A 19,614-nucleotide genomic window follows, 5' to 3' on the forward strand; every position below is an offset into this window, starting at 1 on the left:
GCCCCCAGGGCACTAACGATGACTCTGTGCCCCCAGGGCACTAACGATGACTGTGCCCCCAGGGCACTAACGATGACTCTGTGCCCCCAGGGCACTAACGTTGACTCTGTGCCCCCAGGGCACTAACGTTGACTCTGTGCCCCCAGGGCACTAACGTTGACTCTGTGCCCCCAGGGCACTAACGATGACTCTGTGCCCCCAGGGCACTAACGATGACTCTGTGCCCCCAGGGCACTAACGATGACTCTGTGCCCCCAGGGCACTAACGATGACTCTGTGCCCTCAGGGCACTAACGTTGACTCTGTGCCCCCAGGGCACTAACGTTGACTCTGTGCCCCCAGGGCACTAACGATGACTCTGTGCCCCCAGGGCACTAACGATGACTGTGCCCCCAGGGCACTAACGATGACTCTGTGCCCCCAGGGCACTAACGATGACTGTGCCCCCAGGGCACTAACGTTGACTCTGTGCCCCCAGGGCACTAACGATGACTCTGTGCCCCCAGGGCACTAACGATGACTCTGTGCCCCCAGGGCACTAACGATGACTCTGTGCCCCCAGGGCACTAACGATGACTCTGTGCCCCCAGGGCACTAACGATGACTCTGTGCCCCCAGGGCACTAACGATGACTCTGTGCCCTCAGGGCACTAACGTTGACTCTGTGCCCCCAGGGCAGTAACGATGACTCTGTGCCCCCAGGGCACTAACGTTGACTCTGTGCCCCCAGGGCACTAACGATGACTCCGTGCCCCCAGGGCACTAACGTTGACTCTGTGCCCCCAGGGCAGAGTGAAGGGTCTCTGCGGCAACTTCGACTCGCTCACCACCAATGACGTCATCACCCCGGGTCACGTGGAGCTGTGGGAGGCTCCCGGCCCTCCAGGGGGGGTGCCGGGGGGGGCAGCCCCACCCCCCGCTGATGTAAGTGGGGGGTGGGGGGGAGGGGGTGTGGTGGGGGGGGTGGTGGTGGGGGGGGTGGTGGGGGGGTGGGTGGGGGGGGTGGGGGGGATGTGGGGGGGTGGTGGGGGGGGTGGTGGGGGCTAGGGAGTGTTCTGAATCATTGAATCTTGCCAGTTTTGCTGCTGATGATGCTGCTGCTGATGATGCTGCTGCTGATGATACTGCTGCTGCTGATGATGATACTGCTGCTGCTGCTGATGATGCTGCTGATGCTGATGATGCTGCTGCTGATGATGATACTGCTGCTGATGATGATGATGCTGCTGATGATGATGCTGATACTGCTGCTGCTGATGATGCTGCTGATGATGATGATGCTGCTGATGATGCTGCTGCTGATGATGCTGCTGCTGATGCTGCTGCTGATGATGCTGCTGCTGGCTCAGTGCTTCTCGGAGGTGCTGTCTGGCAGTTCCTGCGACGCTCACCCAGAGAGGGCGGTGCTCGCCAAGAGGGAGTGTGCAGTGTTGCTCACAGCCGTCTACGCGCCCTGCCACCACCTTGTACGTGCACCTAGCCTGGCACCGGCACACACACTCACTCACCCACTGACTCACTCACTCACACACTCAGTCACACACTCAGTCACTCATTCACACACTCAGTCACTCACTCACCCACTCACTCACCCACTCACTCACTCACACACTCAGTCACACACTCAGTCACTCACACACCCACTCACACACTCACACACACACTCACCCACACACTCACCCACTCACCCACTCACCCACCCACTCACTCACTCACCCACCCACCCACTCACTCACCCACCCACCCACTCACCCACCCACCCACTCACCCACCCACCCACTCACCCCCCCCACCCACTCACCCACCCAACCACTCACCCCCCCACTCACCCACTCACCCCCCCACACCCCCACCCACCCACCCACTCACCCACTCACCCACTCACCCACCCACTCACCCACCCACCCACTCACCCACTCACTCACCCACCCACCCACTCACCCACCCACCCACTCACCCCCCCACCTCTCCAGGTGGACCTATCCTGGCACCTGTCTGCGTGTATGGAGGAGGTTTGCTCCACCACCAGCACCACCACCAGCTCCTCCTCCACCTCGTGTTCATCTCCCTGCGTGTCCCTCTCCGCCTACGCCTTCCAGTGCTGTCAGCAGGGGGCTGCCATCGCCTGGCGCACCCCGCGGCGCTGCCGTGAGTCCATTCCACGTTACTGTGGCGGGGCCAGGTGGGGTAGGGGGTGAGGCGGAATTGTCCATCCAGTCATCCGTGCGTTTTGCCACTCATTGCTCTGTGCGGAGGTGGTGTGTGGGTGGGTGAGTGGGTGGGTGGGTGGGTGAGTGAGTGGGTGGGTGGGTGAGTGGTTGGGTGAGTGAGTGAGTGGGTGGGTGAGTGAGTGGGTGGGTGGGTGAGTGAGTGGTTGGGTGAGTGAGTGAGTGGTTGGGTGGGTGGTTGGGTGAGTGGGTGAGTCGGTGGGTGAGTGAGTGGTTGGGTGGGTGGGTGAGTGGTTGGGTGGGTGGTTGGGTGGGTGGGTGAGTGGGTGGGTGAGTGAGTGGGTGAGTGGTTGGGTGGGTGGGTAAGTGGGTGGGTGGTTGGGTGGGTGGGTAAGTGAGTGAGTGGGTGGGTGAGTGGTTGGGTGGGTGGGTAAGTGAGTGGGTGGGTGGGTGGGTGAGTGGTTGGGTGGGTGGGTGAGTGGTTGGGTGGGTGGGTGGTTGGATGGCTGGGTGAGTGGGTGGATGGCTGGGTGAGTGGGTGGCTGAGTGGTGAGTGGGTTGCTGGGTGGGGTGGGTGATTAGGCAACTGAGTGATCATAGGTGGTGGTGGTGATTGTGGTGGTGGTGATGTGGTGATGGTGGTGATGATGATGATAGTACTAGCACCGATTTACCCTCCCTGTAGGGATGATTGGTTGACATGGCGTGTGTCTGTGTGTTTGTGTACCCTCCAGCATTGGATTGCGAATATTATACACGAGGTGAGTCTACGAGTCTCCCCGTGTCTCCCCGTGTCTCCCCGTGTCTCCCTGTGTCTCCCCCTGTGTCTCCCCCTGTCTCCCCGTGTCTCCCCGTATCTCCCTGTGTCTCCCTGTGTTTCCCTGTGTCTCCCCGTGTCTCCCCGTGTCTTTCCCGTGTCTCCCCGTGTCTCCCGTGTCTCCCTGTGTCTCCCCGTGTCTCCCCGTGTCTCCCTGTGTCTCCCCCTGTGCCTCCCCGTGTCTCCCTGTGTCTCCCCCCGTGTCTCCCCCTGTGTCTCCCCGTGTCTCCCCGTGTCTCCCCGTGTCTCCCCATGTCTCCCCGTGTCTTCCTGTGTCTCCCTGTGTCTCCCCCTGTGCCTCCCCCGTGTCTCCCCTGTGTCTCCCCCCCGTGTCTCCCCGTGTCTCCCTGTGTCTCCCCGTGTCTCCCCATGTCTCCCCGTGTCTCCCCGTGTCTCCCCCTGTGTCTCCCCCTGTGTCTCCCCGTGTCTCCCCCTGTGTCTCCCCCTGTCTCCCCGTGTCTCCCCGTGTCTCCCCCCGTGTCTTCCCGTGTCTCCCCTGTCTCCCCCTGTCTCCCCATGTCTCCTTGTGTCTCCCTGTGTCTCCTTGTGTCTTGCCATGTCTCTCCGTGTCTCCCTGTCTCCCCGTGTCTCCCTGTGTCTCCCTGTGTCTCCCCGTGTCCCCCCGGTCTCCCCGTGTCTCCCCGTGTCCCCATGTGTCTCCCCGTGTCTCCCCCTGTGTCTCCCCCTGTGTCTCCCCGTGTCCCCCTGTGTCTCCCCCTGTGTCTCTCTGTGTCTCCCCATGTCTCCCTGTGTCTCCCCGTGTCTCCCTGTGTCTCCCCGTGTCTCCCTGTGTCTCCCTGTCTCCCTGTGTCTCCCTGTGTCCCCATGTGTCTCCCTGTGGTCTCCCCGTGTCTCCCCTTGTCTCCCACCGTGTCTCCCACCGTGTCTCCCCGTGTCTCCTTGTGTCTTGCCATGTCTCCCTGTCTCCCTGTGTCCCAATGTGTCTCTCCGTTTCTCTCCGTGTCTCCCACCGTGTCTCTCTGTCTCCCCGTGTCTCCCTCTGTCTCCCTCTGTCTCCCCGTGTCTCCCACCGTGTTCCCCCGTGTCCCCATGTGTCTCCCACCGTGTCTCTGTGTCCACCTGTCTCCCCGTGTCTCCTTGTGTCTTGCCATGTCTCCCCCTGTCTCCCTGTTTCTCCCCATGTCTCCCCGTCTCCCCCTGTCTCCCTGTGTCTCCCCGTGTCCCCATGTGTCTCCCTCTGTCTCCCCGTGTCTCCCCGTGTCTCCCACCGTGTCTTTCTGTCTCCCCGTGTCTCCCCGTGTCTCCCTCTGTCTCCCTCTGTCTCCCCGTGTCTCCGACCGTGTGCCCCCGTGTCCCCATGTGTCTCCCGCCATGTCTCCCACCGTGTCTCTCTGTGTCCCCCTGTCTCCCCGTGTCTCCCCGTGTCTCCTTGTGTCTTGCCATGTCTCCCCCTGTCTCCCCGTGTCTCTCTGTGTCCCCCTGTCTCCCCGTGTCGCCTTGTGTCTTGCCATGTCTCCTTGTGTCTCCTTGTCTTGCCAAGTCTCTCCCTGTGTCTCCCCGTGTCTCCCCGTGTCTCGCTCCTCCCTCACCAGGTATCTTCCCCCTCCCTCACCACCCCCTCCCCTCCCCCTCTCCCTCCCCCCCCCTCCCCTCCCCCAGAGCTGGGTGAGGGTCCCTACAGGCTGGTGACCTTCCGTGGGGTCGCCGTCTCCATCGACCGCAGTGGCTGTGCCGCTTCTCCCTGGCTGAACACCAGCACCATCAGCAGCACCATCAGCAGCACCATCAGCAGCACCATCAGCAGCACCATCAGCAGCAGCACCATCAGCAGCACCATCAGCAGCACCATCAGCAGCACCAGCAGCAGCAGCAGCACCAGCAGCATCATCAGCAGTGCACCAGACGAGGCGACGTCCTTCACCTTCAGGGTGGTGCCGCCTCTTCGCAGAGCGTCGCAGTGGCAAGCTCGTGAGTGGGGGGGGGGCGTGGCCACGTGCCTGTGACGTCACCGCGCGCCTGTGACGTCACCGCGCGCCTGTGACGTCACCGCGCGCCTGTGACGTCGCCGCGCGCCCGTGACGTTCATAGTTTAGTTCATAGTTTAATTAATTTTGGTATAGCCCCGTGAGCCATTCGGCTCTTGAATCGCGTGCAACCACAACAAACACAAAAAAAACGTGACCAAGAAAAGCATCTTAAAGTGACTACTTTGTGAGTGACTGGCAAACAGAAAATCCATGGGAAAAAAAACATCAAAAATATTCCTGAATCAGCACCGTACACCACCAACGGCTGTGTGCAAAAAATCCCAGTGGGATGCAAGTCAAAATAACAACAACAACAACAACCACAAGACAACGAAGATTAAGGCCACCAGTCTGACTCCGTACTACAATAAACAAAAACATGGCCAAAACCAAAAAAAACGTTTTCGAAATCACCAAAATAAAAGCCATAAATGCAACGTAACAGTGATCATAGGGACTGTGACCGAATTTTTAACAATAAACTACGTAAATAAATTATAACACCAAAATCTAGAGCCATATTTTTTAGGCCACTGAATTAGCAGTGGCAGCTAGGGGTGTAACAACTCCTCTAGAGCAGTTTTGAGTGAAGATCTCTCATAGGTGGTGATTCAAGTTGAAGTTTATTGGCAATAGCATTCCAGACCCTGGGGGCATCAATAGCAAAGGCCCTTCCTCCGGTTTATTGTACGGCAATAGGGGAATGTGAAGCTGGTAAATGAGCGAAGGCCTGAGGTCAAATTTGTTCTTTGAAACAGCGAGGAGATCCAGCAGCAGGTAGTCTGCGGATTTTCTTTGTAAGTACATCGTTGAATAAATAAGATCATCTGGTGCACAAGCCGTCAAACATTAAGAGATGGTAAGTTTGACCCAATGTAGAGATCACAGTGGTGAGTCCTATATGGGCCATTCAATGCAAATCTTCAGGCCGAGTGATAGATGGAATCAAGCTTCTTCAGTACAGTACTTGGGGCTGATTTATACACGATGTCACAGGAGTCAAGTAGAGGCAGTATGGTAGCTTTGATCAATTCCAAACGGAACATTGGGGGGAAGCAGTGCTTGTGTCGATACAGAAAACCAATTTTTATTTTTGTCTTTTTACCAATATAATCAATGTGATCTTCAAAACTAAGTTTTGAATCCAGGATGACCCCAAGATACTTATAGATCTTGACTTGCTCTATTTGATAATTATTCAAGGAATGTAATTGGGGAAAAATAACTTCCTGCTTTTGTCCCGGTGAGAAGCATAGCACCTTGGTTTTGGAGATATTCAGGGACTAGTTTAAGAGCAACTTGCTGATGTTGTAGTTTGTTGAAATCACCCTGGAGCTTAGCAATCACGTTATCCGGAGAGCGGCCAGCAGTAATCAGTATCGTGTCATCTGCAAAAAGATTTACCCTGGAATGATCCAGGTCAGTGCCCAAGTCATTGACATAAAGAGAGAACAAGAGGGGGCTGAGGATGGAACCCTGTGGAACCCCTTTTGTTATCTTAACACTGTTTGACCTCCAGCCATCTGTGAATGCAGTTTGGGTGCGAGAAAAGAGGTAATTTTTTAACTATTGTACTGTGTTCTCGGAAAAACCAAGGCAACTTAGTTTACTAAGTAGGGTGTTGTGGTCAACTGTATCAAAAGCTTTGGACAGGTCAAGGCACAGTACTGCTTATTATCAAGGCTATTGTAAATTTGATTCAAAGAGTCTAATGCAGCAGATGTGGTGCTGTATTTTTTCCGGAACCCAGATTGGTTTTGGATGTGATAGATTGTTGGTGGACAGGAAACTGCTAATTTGGTAGTTCAATAATTTTTCAAAAATTTTCATCAATGGGACAAAATTGAGATAGGTCGCTAGTTATTTGGGTCATCTTTAGGGCCCCCTTTGTGAAGTGGACGGACATAGGAATGTTTCCAGTCTAGAGGAACTGATGCTTCTTTGATGGACAGGTTGAAAATATGGGCTATAGGTTTGTATATTAGGTGACCAACAGTTAGTAGAGCAAAGACGGGAAAACTATCTGCTCCGGTAGAGGAGGACCCTTTGAGGTAGGACAGTTGTTTCAGAACATTACTTTCGTGGATTGGTTGGAAACTAAATTCGTTTAATGTTTGGACAGGGGTGTAGGAATTTGCAGGAGCAGGGGTGATTCCCAATACATTATCAAAAAGATTACCAGCTTCAGAAAAATGAAGGTTAAAATTGTCAACTATTTTTTTGGGATCTGAAAAATATTCCCCATTTTGGTGAAGCTCAACGGGCAGATTTTCTGTTTTGGATGCCTTTTCGATAGATTTGATTGTTTTCCAGAAAATCCTGGCATTTCCATGTGATTCCAGGAGAGTGGAGGAAAAGTTGGGCATTTTTTGCATGCCATATGTTTTTTACGCATCTATTCCTTAAAATCCTGTATTCTAGCCAAATTACTTTTCTGAGCACATGCCCAAGCCTTGTCCCTAGTTTTCATGAGCTTTGTAATCAAAGGATCATACCATGGTGGGCGGTTGCCTTTAGTTTTAAATCTAACCAATGGAGCATGTTTGTTAAGAATTTGGAGAAACGTGTGTACCTGAAAGTCTCCCAAGCCATAGTCAGGTTGGGGATATCACAGACCTTATCAATATCCGAGTGAAGCACATCATTAGTGAATGCCTGAGTGCTGAAGTGCCTCAAAGAGTGCTTCTCAACAATTTTAGGGGGGGGCTTTGGGTCTGGCTGATGATCTCACACCAAGAATGAAGGAGTGATCACCAAGGTTATTACCCAGAACACCAGTCAGTGCGAAATTGTGAGGGGCATTTGTCAATAGGACGTCAAGCAGAGTTGACTGTCCCGGATTTTTTTAGGTTGGGTCTTGTGGGGACATTTATTAATTGAAACAAGTTAAATTCATCTGTAAAATTTGTGGCCACGGCCGGCGGGTTTGGCAAATTCCAATTTAGATCACCCACTAAAACGATTTCACCTTTAGCGAGGCCCTCAAAAAGCTCTCTCAGTGCCGATAACGCTTCAACATCCTTCCCACTAGGCGATCTATAGCAGCACACTACCAATATCTGTTGATTATTTGGGAGAGTTATTCTGAGAGCCAGACCTTCAAAGCAACATTTTTTTTAAACAAGGAGTGAGCTGGTGAACATGCAATAGTGTTACGAACATACATGGCAATTCCACCTCCTTTAGATCCTCGGTCAAGCCGAAAAAGGTTGTGGTTGTCAATCGTAATCTGCAGGTCATTGACGGCAGGAGTGAGAAATGTTTCTGTTAGGCAAAAAAAATGTCCGGGTCAAGATTTGCCATTTCTAGTTTTAGTTGACTTAATTTAATCACAAGCCCTCTGATGTTGACATGTAAAACACCAACACCTTTCCTGCCAGAAAAATCTACAGAATTATACGAGCTCTTTTAATTTGGGCCATGATGAAGCTCAATACCACCCAGGAATAAGAAAAGTAGAATTAACAGTTTGCATAAGTATTTTCTGTGAAAGGATGAAGAGCGGCGAACCTTGGACGAATAGCAGATGGTGTTATTTTTAAGAGCAGAATGAAGTTTGGAAGGAGTGCTGGTGAAGTAATGGGACAAAGATAGGGTTTAAAAGGATACAAAGATGGAGTGTAGAAGTGTCTATGAGCTGCTTCATTTGCAGGTGTAATGGCAAATCGAGCAACAGGTATTGACGCAAAATAACGAGGGTAGCCGTTTGTAGAGTTGAGTGTGGCACTATACATGGCCGGGAGGGACAGCAGTAGGATACACAGCAGGAGAATTGCCATCTCTAAAATATCCGGGGTATACACAGATTTACACACAAGTGGAAATAGAAATATATATATACTTGTAGGCCGAGCGTGAGAGAAAAACGTCTTGCCACACTCGTCACACACGCACGGCTTCTCGCCCACGTGCTAGGGTTGAACAGCGCCCACCCCCCTCTCCCAGACACCAGATTCTTGGCTGTCGTGGGCTCGGCCGAGCCGCTTGCACCGCCTCCTTTCCCCGCCGCAGGATGGTGCTCGAGCTAGCCCTCCTTGAGCTCAGCCCACGACTGGAATGTCGCTTCTTGGCCTGCTCCACGTCAATGAGTTAGCTGCGGGGTTCGCCACGGGGTGACACATCAGCTGAGCGTCAGCACGCTCCAGGTACCACTGTCAGCGGCAGGCGGGTAGACATCCCGGCAGGTGGGTAGGTCTCCCGGTAGGTGGGTAGGTCTCCCGGTAGGTGGGTAGGTCTCCCGGTAGGTGGGTAGGTCTCCCGGTAGGTGGGTAGGTCTCCCGGTAGGTGGGTAGGTCTCCCGGTAGGTGGGTAGGTCTCCCGGTAGGTGGGTAGGTCTCCCGGTAGGTGGGTAGGTCTCCCGGTAGGTGGGTAGGTCTCCCGGTAGGTGGGTAGGTCTCCCGGCAGGTGGGTAGGTCTCCCGGTAGGTGGGTAGGTCTCCCAGCGGCACACACACTCACACACTCACTCACACACACACCACTCATCACACACTCACTCACACACACACTCACTCACACACTCACTCACACACACACTCACTCACACACTCACTCACACACTCACACACTCACTCACACACTCACTCACACACTCACTCACACACACACTCACTCACACACTCACTCACACACACACTCACTCACACTCTCACACACTCACTCACACACTCACTCACACACACACTCACTCACACTCTCACACACTCACTCACACACTCACTCACACACACACTCACTCACACACACACTCACACACTCACTCACACACACACTCACACACACACACTCACACACACTCACTCACACTTTCACACATTCACTCACTCACACACCCACTCACTCACACACCCACTCACACACTCACTCACTCACACTCTCACTCACACTCTCACACACTCACTCACACACCCACTCACTCACACACCCACTCACTCACACACTCACTCACTCACACACGCACTAACACACTCACACTCTCACTCACTCACGAACTTGTTTCGAGCCGCACATCGCCATGCCAAGGTTGTGCCGTGGTGTTGTTGACGGAGGTGCCGAGTTGTTCATTGTGCACCAAGATCCCACGTGCAGCCTCACAGACACGCGTGCCACTGTCCGCCTCTCTCTCCGCCATGGTCACTTTGTGCGGGGATGCATCCAATAGATGTCACAGTCGCGTCGGTGAGGTGTGTGGGTGGGTGAGTGGGTGGGTGGGAGAGTGGGTGGGTGAGTGGGTGGGTGAGTGGGTGGGTGGGAGAGTGGGTGGGTGAGTGGGTGGGTGAGTGGGTGGGTGAGTGGGTGGGTGGGTGGGAGAGTGGTTGAGTGGGTGGGTGGATGAGTGAGTGGGTGGGTGATTGGGTGGGTGGGAGAGTGAGTGGGTGGATGGGTGGGTGGGTCATTGGGTGGGTGGGTGAGGTGGGTGGGTGGGTGAGTGGGTGGGTGGATGAGTGAGTGGGTGGGTGATTGGGTGGGTGGGTGAGTGGGTGGGTGGGTGAGTGGGTGGATGGGTGAGTGGGTGGGTGATTGGGTGGGTGGGTGAGGTGGGTGGGTGAGTGGGTGGATGAGTGAGTGGGTGGGTGATTGGGTGGGTGGGTGAGTGGGTGGGTGAGTGAGTGGGTGGGTGATTGGGTGGAGGGTGAGTGGGTGGGTGATGTCCTAGCTATACCACAAGAGGGCAGCCTTACACCAGTGATCGCGACCACCATCACTACCACCACTATCACTACCACCACTATCACTACCACCACTATCACTACCACCACTATCACTACCACCACTATCACTACCACCACTATCACTACCACCACTATCACTACCACCACTATCACTACCAGCACTATCACTAACACCACTATCACTACCCACCACTATCACTACCACCCACACCACCACTACCACCACTATCACTACACACTATCACTACCACCACTACCACCACTATCACTACCACCACTATCACTACCACCACTATCACAACCATCACTATCACTACCATCACTATCACTACCACCACTACCACCAACTATCACTACCACCACTATCACTACCATCACTATCACTACCACCACTACCACCACTATCACTACCATCACTATCACTACCACCACTATCACTAACATCACTATCACTACCACCACTATCACTACCACCACTATCACTACCATCACTATCACTACCATCACTATCACTACCACCACTATCACCACTATCACCACCACCACACTATCACTACCACCACTATCACTACCACCACTATCACTACCACCACTACCACCACTATCACTACCACCACTATCACTACCACCACTATCACTACCATCACTATCACTACCACCACTATCACTACCACCACTATCACTACCACCACTACCACCACTATCACTACCATCACTACCGCCACTATCACTATCACTACCATCACTATCACTACCACCACTATCACTACCACCACTATCACTACCACAACTATCACTACCACCACTACCACCACTATCACTACCACCACTATCACTACCATCACTATCACTACCACCACTACCACCACTATCACTACCACCACTACCACCACTATCACTACCACCTCTACCACCACTACCACTATCACTACCACCACTACCACCACTATCACTACCACCACTATCACTACCATCACTCTCACTACCACCACTACCACCACTATCACTACCATCACTACCATCACCCCTGATGATGAAAATTATAACGATTACCCTCCCTCTGTTTTTCCTTCCCACTGCCACCATTGCCACCACCTCCATCGCCACCACCACCACCACCATCATCATCGCCTCCACCATCATCACCATCACCACCACCACCACCACCATCATCATCGCCACCACCACCATCATCATCACCATCACCACCATCATCATCGCCACCACCAACACCATCATCATCGCCACCACCAACACTACCACCACCACCATCATCACCACCACCGCCACCACCAACATCACCACCACCATCATCAACACCATTACCAACACCATTACCAACACCATTACCAACACTATCATCATCATCATCACCACCACCACCAACACTACCACCACCACCATCATCACCACCACCGCCCACCACCAACATCACCACCACCATCATCAACACCATTACCAACACCATTACCAACACCATTACCAACACTATCATCATCATCATCACCACCACCACCGCTGCCACCACCGCCGCCGCCACCACTGCCACCACCATCATCACCACCACCAACACCACCATCACCATCACCAACACCATTACCAACACTATCACCACCACCACCACCATCATCATCGCCACCATCACCACCACCACCAACACCACCACCCACCACCACCCCACCCCACCACCACCGCCACCACCACCAACACCACCACCACCACCATCACCAACACCATTACCAACACTATCACCACCACCACCACCACCACCCCCACCACCACCACCACCACCACCCCCACCCCCACCACCACCGCCACCACCACCACCACCACCACCGCCACCACCACCACCATCACCACCACCACCATCACCACCACCACCAACACCACCATCACCACCACCACCACCAGCCCCACCCCCATCCTCGTCCTCGTCATTTTCCCCGCGGGCTGTCTCCATCGAGTCGTCCTCCCGCCCAACAACTTCCTGCGCCTGCGCCGGGATGGCCAGGTCTACCTGGAGCGCTGGGAGCCTCGCCGCCGCCACCGCCGGCAAACTCCGAACCGCCGGCAGAATCACCGCGATGGAGGTGACAGCGATGACGATGGCGGCGATGGCGATGGCGATGATGGCGATGATGACGATGACGACGACGAAGTGGTCGTGAGACCGTCACCGGCCTTCGCCAACGACGCCACCTTCTGGCTGCACGAAGACCTCTTCTACCCCGGTTTTGTCGCCATAGAAGCCTTGACTAGGCCCGGATTCTTCCTGCAGGTGAGTGGTCAAATTGGCCGTGTGGATGAGTTCACGGTGGACGTGTGGCTGTGTTCAAATTGGCCGTGTGGCTGGGTTCACGGTGGCCGTGTGGCTGAGTTCACGGTGGTCGTGTGGCTGGGTTCACGGTGGTCGTGTGGCCGAGTTCACGGTGGACGTGTGGCTGAGTTCACATTGGTCGTGTGGCTGAGTTCACATTGGTCGTGTGGCTGAGTTCACATTGGTCGTGTGGCTGAGTTCACGGTGGCCGTGTGGCTGAGTTCACGGTGGCCGTGTGGCTGAGTTCACGGTGGACGTGTGGCTGAGTTCACATTGGTCGTGTGGCTGAGTTCACATTGGTCGTGTGGCTGAGTTCACATTGGTCGTGTGGCTGAGTTCACGGTGGCCATGTGGCTGAGTTCACGGTGGCCGTGTGGCTGAGTTCACGGTGGCCGTGTGGCTGAGTTCACGGTGGTCGTGTGGCTAAGTTCACGGTGGTCGTGTGGCTGAGTTCACGGTGGCCGTGTGGCTGTGTTCACGGTGGACGTGTGGCTGAGTTCACATTGGTCGTGTGGCTGAGTTCACATTGGTCGTGTGGCTGAGTTCACATTGGTCGTGTGGCTGAGTTCACGGTGGCCGTGTGGCTGAGTTCACGGTGGACGTGTGGCTGAGTTCACGGTGGCCGTGTGGCCGACTTCACGGTGGCCGTGTGGCTGAGTTCACGGTGGCCGTGTGGCTGAGTTCACGGTGGCCGTGTGGCTGAGTTCACGGTGGTCGTGTGGCTAAGTTCACGCTGGTCGTGTGGCCGGGTTCACGGTGGCCGTGTGGCCGAGTTCACGGTGGCCGTGTGGCTGAGTTCACGGTGGCCGTGTGGCTGAGTTCACGGTGGCCGTGTCTACCCCCCATCGCTCATGCCACACGTGCCGTTGTGTTCCACACTGCAGGAGACTGGAGGATCTGGGATGTCGAGGCATCGGGACGCGACTGGGAGTTTTGACACATCGGGGAGGTCCCGAGGATCTGAGGAATCTCACGAGGATGGTGGCCCTCGGAGAAGCGGAGGATTTTACGAGCCGGGAGGATTGGACGGGGCAACATCTGGAGGACCTGCGTCTCCGGGAGACGCTGGGATCGCCCGAGGGGCGTCCGCCGGTCCTCCGGATCTCCTGGCCCGCGGGCCTCCTCCTCCCGGAGGCCCTGGCGGACCCGCGGCCTCTGAACGTTCCGGGGGATCTCGGGGATTCCGGGGGCCGAGCGGGACCCCCCGAGGGGCGGCCGGTGGGAGCCCCTGACGTCCGAGGGGCCTGCAACCGCGGGAGCGGACGCACTGGGTGGGGGGCTCGAGGTACTTAGCGGGAAATTCGGAGGCGCCGATCGCCCGATGGACCTGCCGCCGATTCTCAACCGCTCGGAGGTCCCGGGGCGAAGCGTCGTGGAGGCCCCCTGCCTCCCGAAGCCCGCGGCCCTGCCGGGAAGTCCACCGGTCCTCCGGATCCTCTGGATCCTGGCCTTGGCGGAGAACGTCTTAGTGGCGAGGGACCTCCTCCTCCTCCTCCTCGTCCTCGTCCTCGTGGTGGTGGTGGTGGTGGTGGAGCTGGTGGTGGTGGAGCTGGGGAACGAGGGGGGGCCGGGAGGTCCCAGGGCGTCCACCGGCGGAACGTGGAGAGGCGTTGATGAGGCTTCGCAGTGGGAACCGCTCCTCGAAGTGGCCTGGCTGGACCAGTCGCTGAAACTCGCAAGGCAATCGGCGAGCTTCAGGCTCATCCGTGAGGAGACGCAGTCACCACCTGCATACATCTCCCACATGAACACATCTCCATACATCTCCCACATGAACACATCTCCATACATCTCCCACATGAACACATCTCCATACATCTCCACCATCAACACAACTCCACACATCTCCACCATGAACACACCTCCATAGATCTCCACCATCAACACGCCTACATACATCTCCACCATCAACACACCTACATACATCTCCACCATGAACACGCCTCCATACATCACCATTAACACGCCTACATACATCTCCACCATCAACACACCTACATACATCTCCACCATCAACACACATTGATACATCTCTACCATCCACACACCTCCATACATCTCCACCATGAACACGCCTCCATACATCTCCACCATCAACACACCTACATACATCTCCACCATCCACACACCTCCACACATCTCCACCATGAACACGCCTACATACATCTCCACCATGAACACGCCTACATACATCTCCACCATGAACACGCCTACATACATCTCCACCATGAACACGCCTACATACATCTCCACCATCAACACACCTAAATACATCTCCACCATCAACACACCTACATACATCTCCACCATCAACACACATTGATACATCTCTACCATCAACACACCTCCATACATCTCCACCATCAACACACCTCCACACATCTCCACCATGAACACGCCTACATACATCTCCACCATGAACACGCCTACATACATCTCCACCATGAACACGCCTACATACATCTCCACCATCAACACACCTAAATACATCTCCACCATCAACACACCTACATACATCTCCACCATCAACACAGCTTGATACATCTCTACCATCAACACACCTCCATACATCTCCACCATCAACACGCCTACATACATCTCCACCATGAACACGCCTACATACATCTCCACCATCAACACACCTCCATACATCTCCACCATCAACACAGCTTGATACATCTCCACCATCAACATTTCTCCACACATCTCCACCATCAACACAGCACTTGCCCCTACAGCCCTGTTAGAGGCTACACGGGGGATCTTTGTCTGTGTATAGGTGCTGCTGCTACTCGCTACCAACAGCACTTGCCCCTACAGTCTGTTAAGGCTACCTGGGGGATCTTTGTCTGTGTATAGGTGCTGCTGCTACTCGCTACTAACAGCACTTGCCCCTACATCCCTGTTAGAGGCTACACGGGGGATCTTTGTCTGTGTATAGGTGCTGCTGCTACTCGCTACTAACAGCACTTGCCCCTACAGCCCTGTTAGAGGCTACCTGGGGGATCTTTGTCTGTGTGTAGGTGCTGCTGCTACTCGCTACTCACAGCACTTGCCCCTACAGTCTGCTAGAGGCTACACGGGGGAGCTTTGTCTGTGTGCGCATGTATGTGTGTGTGCGTGTGCCTTTGCGTCTATGGCACGCGTCTGTGACATGCGCGTGTGTGTGTCTGTGTATGTCTGTGTGTGTGTGTCTGTGTGTGTGTCTGTGTGTGTTTGTCTGTGTGTGTGTGTCTGTGTGAATGAATGGGGGTGTGTGTCTGTGTGTCTGTGTGTGTGTATCTGTGTGTGTGTGTGTGTACTGTGTGTGTGTGTCTGTGTGTGTCTGGGTGTGTGTGTCTGTGTGTGTGTCTGTGTGTGTGTGTGTCAGTGTGTGTGGGTCTGTGTGTGTGTGAATGAATGGGGGTGTATGTGTGTGTATGTGTGTCTGTGTGTGTGTCTGTGTGTGTGTGTATCTGTGTGTGTGTATCTGTGTGTGTGTCTGTGTGTCTGTGTGAATGAATGGGGGTGTGTGTGTCTGTGTGTCTTTGTGAATGAATGGGGGTGTGTGTGTGTGTCTGTGTGAATGAATGGGTGTGTGTGTGTCTGTGTGAATGAATGGGGGTGTGTGTGTCTGTGTGTGTGTGACATGCGCGTGTGTGACGCGTGGCTGTAACAGCTGAAGCGTCAGGTGCACTGAGAGGGAGGGTGAGAGAGAGACGTGGAGGGGTGTCAGTGTGTGTGTGTCAGTGTGTGTGTGTCAGTGTGTGTGTGTCAGTGTGTCAGTGTGTGTGTCAGTGTGTGTGTGTGTCAGTGTGTGTGTGTGTCAGTGTGTATGTGTGTGTGTCAGTGTGTGTGTGTGTGTCAGTGTGTATGTGTGTCAGTGTGTGTGTCAGTGTGTGTGTGTGTTGTGTGTGTGTGAGTGTGTGAGTGTGTGTGTGTCAGTGTGTGTGTGTGTCAGTGTGTGTGTGTCAGTGTGTGTGTGTGTGTGTCAGTGTGTGTCAGTGTGTGTGTGTGTGTGTTAGTGTGTGTCAGTGTGTGTGTGTGTCAGTGTGTGAGTGTGTCCGTGTATGTGTCAGTGTGTGTGTCAGTGTGTGTCAGTGTGTGTGTGTGTGTCAGTGTGTGTGTGTGTGTCAGTGTGTGTGTTAGTGTGTCAGTGTGTGTGTGTCAGTGTGTGTGTGTGTGGGTGTGTCTGTGTGTGTGTGTGTGTCAGTGTGTGTGTCAGTGTGTGTGTGTGTCATGTGTGAGTGTGTCCGTGTGTGTGTCAGTGTGTGAGTGTGTCCGTGTGTCTGTGTGTGTCAGTGTGTGTGTGTATGTGTCAGTGTGTGTGTGTCAGTGTCTTCGTTCTTCGTGCTTTTGGAGTACCTGACCCTCTGCTCACGATCATTAAGGACCTTCATGATGGTGAGCGGGCCCGGGTAAAACTACGTGGCCGGGAGTCAGAGCCATTCCCTGTACACCTTGGGGTGCGACAGGGATGTCCTCTGGCTCCCACATTATTTAACATCTATTTTGACCACGTAGTTCGTGAAGCCTTCAATAGCTGTACCGGGGGAATCTCCATATGGTACAGATATAATGGGAGGCTAATCGATGCCCGGGTGCGGTCAAGGGATGGCTCCCTATTGCTCAACCACGTTATGTATGCTGATGACTTGGTAATAGCTGCTCAGTCAGAGGAGGAGTTGGAGACGCTGCTGCTGAGACTGGAGCGTGCCACTAAGAGGTGGGGCCTTACCATCAGCCCCACCAAAACTAAGCACCTGCCTGGGTATTTTGTACCATCGGACACTCCACCCCCACAACTCCCAATCGGTGATGGGGCAGTTGTGGAGAGAGTGGAGAGTTTCCCATACCTGGGCAGTGTGCTTATGAATGGCGCCAGTTTAACAGCAGAGGTCTCACTCCGAATCAGTCGAGCGGCAATATCTTTTCATCGGTTGCGTAACGCTGTGTGGAAGCTACCTGGTCTGTCGCTCCGCACTAAGCTTCAGGTCTTCTCGGCCACGGTCATTCCCTCCCTTCTCTACGCTTGCGAAACGTGGACCCCCCTAATGGAACATCTTCGCCGGTTAGAAACATTTAGGCTGGCCTGCCTACGATCCATCCTGGGTTTAACCAGACTGGATTGTGTGAGGAGCTCACAAATCCTTGCAAGATCTGGGCAAGGTCCCATTGGTGAGCTCCTCCGGCAGGCAAGGCTGCGATGGCTGGGTCATGTAGCCCGCATGCCCAGCCACCGCATGCCGAAACAGCTTTTGTTTGGCCGGATTGAGGGGCAAAGCGGGCGCGGCACGGGCTAGAGAAGAGATGGAATGATGTGGTACAGGAGGACGTGGAGCTGAGTGGACTTGCCGATGACTGGTACCAGCGGTGTCAAGATCGGCCTCTGTGGAGGAGGCTCGTGAAGGATGCTACTGGGCAGTTGGAGGCAGTCGCCCTCCAACAACAACGGAGGGCGGAGGAGCGACGCTCACAACAGCGAGCGGAGCGCCGGGTGGCTAAAGCACAGCAGGTTGGCACAGTAGGGGGCACAGGTGGTGCATCAGCCAGTCATCTCAGTCAGTCGACCCGTGGCACCTGGGTCTGCCCCGTGACCTCCTGCCAGCGGGCGTTCGACACTTCACGTGGCCTCACGGTGCACATAGCCTGGCACAAGCGTCGTGGTGACGTCACCGCCACTTAGTGGCGAATGCCGGTTGTTGTTGTTGTTGTTGTGTCAGTGTGTGTGTGTCAGTGTGTGTCAGTGTGTGTGTGTGTGTCAGTGTGTGTGTGTGTGTCAGTGTGTGTGTGTGTGTCAGTGTGTGAGTGTGTCCGTGTGTCTGTGTGTGTCAGTGTGTGTGTGTGTCAGTAATATGTGTGTGTGTGTCAGTGTTTGTGTGTGTCATTGTGTGAGTGTGTCAGTGGAACATCTTCACAGGTTAGAAACATTTAGGCTGGCCTGCCTATGATCCATCCTGGGTTTAACCAGACTGGATTGTGTGAGGAGCTCACAAATCCTTGAAAGATCTGGGCAAGGTCCCATCGGTGAGCTCCTCCGGCGGGCAAGGCTGCGATGGCTGGGTCATGTAGCCCGCATGCCCAGCCACCGCATGCCGAAACAGCTTTTGTTCGGCCGGATTGAGGGGGCAAAGCGGGCGCGGCACGGGCTAGAGAAGAGATGGGGTGATGTGGTACAGGAGGACGTGGAGCTGAGTGGACTTGCCGATGACTGGTACCAGCGGTGTCAAGATCGGCCTCTGTGGAGGAGGCTCGTGAAGGATGCGACTGGGCGGTTGGAGGTAGTCGCCCTCCAACAACAACGGAGGGCGGAGGAGCGACGCTCACAACAACGAGCGGAGCGCCGGGTGGTTAAAGCACAGCAGGTTGGCACAGTAGGGGGCACAGGTGGTGCATCAGCCAGTCATCTCAGTCAGTCGACCCGTGGCACCTGGGTCTGCCCCGTGACCTCCTGCCAGCGGGCGTTCGACACTTCACGTGGCCTCAGGGTGCACATAGCCTGGCACAAACGTCGTGGTGACGTCACCGCCACTTAGTGGCGAATGGCGGTTGTTGTTGTTGTGTGTGTGTGTCAGTGTGTGTGTGTCAGTGTGTGTGTGTCAGTGTGTGTCTCAGTGTGTGTGTGTGTCAGTGTGTGTGTGTCAATGTGTGTGTCAGTGTGTGTGTGTGTTGGG

At 54.8% G+C, this 19,614-nt stretch overlaps 1 protein-coding gene across 1 annotated transcript in view; it reads left to right on the plus strand.

Annotated features, from left to right (window-relative positions):
- LOC116936966 (otogelin-like protein) overlaps positions 1–14,182 on the plus strand; it is a 68,847-nt gene extending 54,665 nt beyond the window's left edge. The window contains exons 10-16 of the mRNA XM_076058952.1: positions 787–924; positions 1,350–1,466; positions 1,974–2,148; positions 2,903–2,929; positions 4,606–4,914; positions 12,556–12,922; positions 13,846–14,182. Of these exons, the coding sequence (XP_075915067.1) occupies positions 787–924; positions 1,350–1,466; positions 1,974–2,148; positions 2,903–2,929; positions 4,606–4,914; positions 12,556–12,812 (1,023 nt within the window). The 3' untranslated portion in view covers positions 12,813–12,922; positions 13,846–14,182. The remainder of the gene's footprint in view (positions 1–786; positions 925–1,349; positions 1,467–1,973; positions 2,149–2,902; positions 2,930–4,605; positions 4,915–12,555; positions 12,923–13,845) is intronic.
- Positions 14,183–19,614: the final 5,432 nt, after the last annotated feature.

Source organism: Petromyzon marinus (genome assembly GCF_048934315.1).
Source record: "Petromyzon marinus isolate PM22_M1 ecotype Great Lakes invasive population chromosome 80 unlocalized genomic scaffold, UKy_Petmar_22M1.pri1.0 chr80_unloc.5, whole genome shotgun sequence".
Taxonomy (NCBI): domain Eukaryota; kingdom Metazoa; phylum Chordata; class Hyperoartia; order Petromyzontiformes; family Petromyzontidae; genus Petromyzon; species Petromyzon marinus.